This window comes from Colobus angolensis, unplaced genomic scaffold (genome assembly GCF_000951035.1).
Source record: "Colobus angolensis palliatus isolate OR3802 unplaced genomic scaffold, Cang.pa_1.0 Scaffold43, whole genome shotgun sequence".
Classification (NCBI taxonomy): Eukaryota; Metazoa; Chordata; class Mammalia; order Primates; family Cercopithecidae; genus Colobus; species Colobus angolensis.
In genome coordinates, this window is record NW_012117710.1 from 5,414,510 (window position 1) to 5,416,124 (window position 1,615).

The following is a 1,615-nucleotide window of genomic DNA, read 5'->3' on the forward strand; positions in this document are numbered from 1 at the left end:
CACCCAGGCTGGAGTGCAGTGGAGTGATCTTGGCTCACTGCAACCCCCGCCTTCCAGGTTCAAGTGATTCTCCTGCCTCATTCTCATCCTCCATAGTAGCTGGGATTATAAGTGTATTCCACTGTGTCTTGCTAATTTTTTTTGTATTGTTAGCAGAGACAAGGTTTCACCATGTTGGCCAGGCTGGTCTTGAACTCCTGACCTCAAAGGGCTAGGATTACAGGCGTGAGCCACTGTGCCCGGCTGATAGGCACTTCTGATAGGAGTAGCTATGCTGGGTTGCAGGTGTGCATACATTCAGATTTAGGAGGATTTCCAGAGAGCTTTCCAAAGCAGCTGTACCGGGTTCATTCCTACCAGAGGTATTCAGTCATTCCACTTGATCCCGATCTTTGTGAGAATTTGTTGTTTTTTGATTTTGCCCATTCTGGTGAGTATATGGCCACATCGTGTTGTGTTGGGTTTTTTTGTTTTGTTTTGGTTTTTGGTTTTTGGTTTTTTTTGAGACAGTCTCGCTCTGTCACCCAGGCTGGAGAGCAGTGGCAGCATCTGGCTCACTGCAACCTCTGCCTCCTGGGCTAAAGGGATTCTCGTGCCTCAGCTTCCCAGGTAGCTGGGATTACAGATGTGCCCCCACCTCACTGGGCTAATTTTTGTATTTTTAGTAGAAACAGGGTTTTGCCGTGTTGTCCTGACTGGTCTCGAACTCCTAGCCTCATGTGATCCACCTGCCTTGGCCTCCCAAACTGCTGGGATAACAGGTGTGAGCCACCACACCTGGCCCATATTATAGTTTTATTTTGAACACTGAACCGTGTTCATCTGTGTAATTAGCATGCGGATCTCCTCTTTTGTGAAGTATCTGTGCACATAAGCATGTCCTCTCACCATTTCAGGATGGTCCCTGACCCTCTTCTCCATTCACGTTTGCTTAGGTAACTTAGTAAAAATGCATGCAGCGGATTTGGAGAAGCCCCTGGTAGAAAAGCAGGATCATTCCCCTTCATTAAGGACTCGAGAAGAAAAAAGGGACGTGTCCATTTCCAGACTGCGAGAGGCCTTTTCTCTTCATCACACAACAGAGAACAAGCCTCACAGCCCGAAGACTCCAGAAGCAAGAAGGAGCCCTCTAGGACAGAAAAGGGGTGTGCCATCTTCTAGCACTTCAGATGCCGTCTCTGACAGAGGCTTCCTGAGACCTCAGAAAGAGGCAGTGAGTTCCCGTCAGGGACCCAGGGACCCTATGGACAGAGCAGAGGTGGAGAAGGACTCAGGGCATGGCAGCACTTCCGTGGATTCTGAGGAGTTCAGCATCCCAGACACGGGCAGTCACTGCAGCAGCGAGCGTGCGGCCAGCTCCCCAGAGGACAGGGGCTCACAGGAACATGCGGACTCTCATGAGAAAGCGCCTGAAACTGACGATTCTTTTTCAGATGTGGACTGCCATCCAAACCCGGAAGACACAGGGTGTAAATTTCGAGTTTCACCTCAGCCAACTGATCTTGCATCCCCAAACACAAAGCGTTTTAAAAAAGAAGAAATTCTTTCCAATTCTGACATTAGTCAAAAGTTAGTAAATACTCAGAACGTGTCAGCCTCTCAGGTTGATGTAGCC

At 48.9% G+C, this 1,615-nt stretch overlaps 1 protein-coding gene across 1 annotated transcript in view; it reads left to right on the plus strand.

Annotated features, from left to right (window-relative positions):
* The window catches only part of LOC105522484 (protein PMS2CL-like), a 46,919-nt gene that overhangs the window by 29,006 nt on the left and 16,298 nt on the right, over window positions 1-1,615 (plus strand). Inside the window, exon 2 of the mRNA XM_011957008.1 lies at window positions 610-1,609. Coding sequence (XP_011812398.1) covers window positions 950-1,609 — 660 coding nt within the window. The 5' untranslated portion in view covers window positions 610-949. The remainder of the gene's footprint in view (window positions 1-609; window positions 1,610-1,615) is intronic.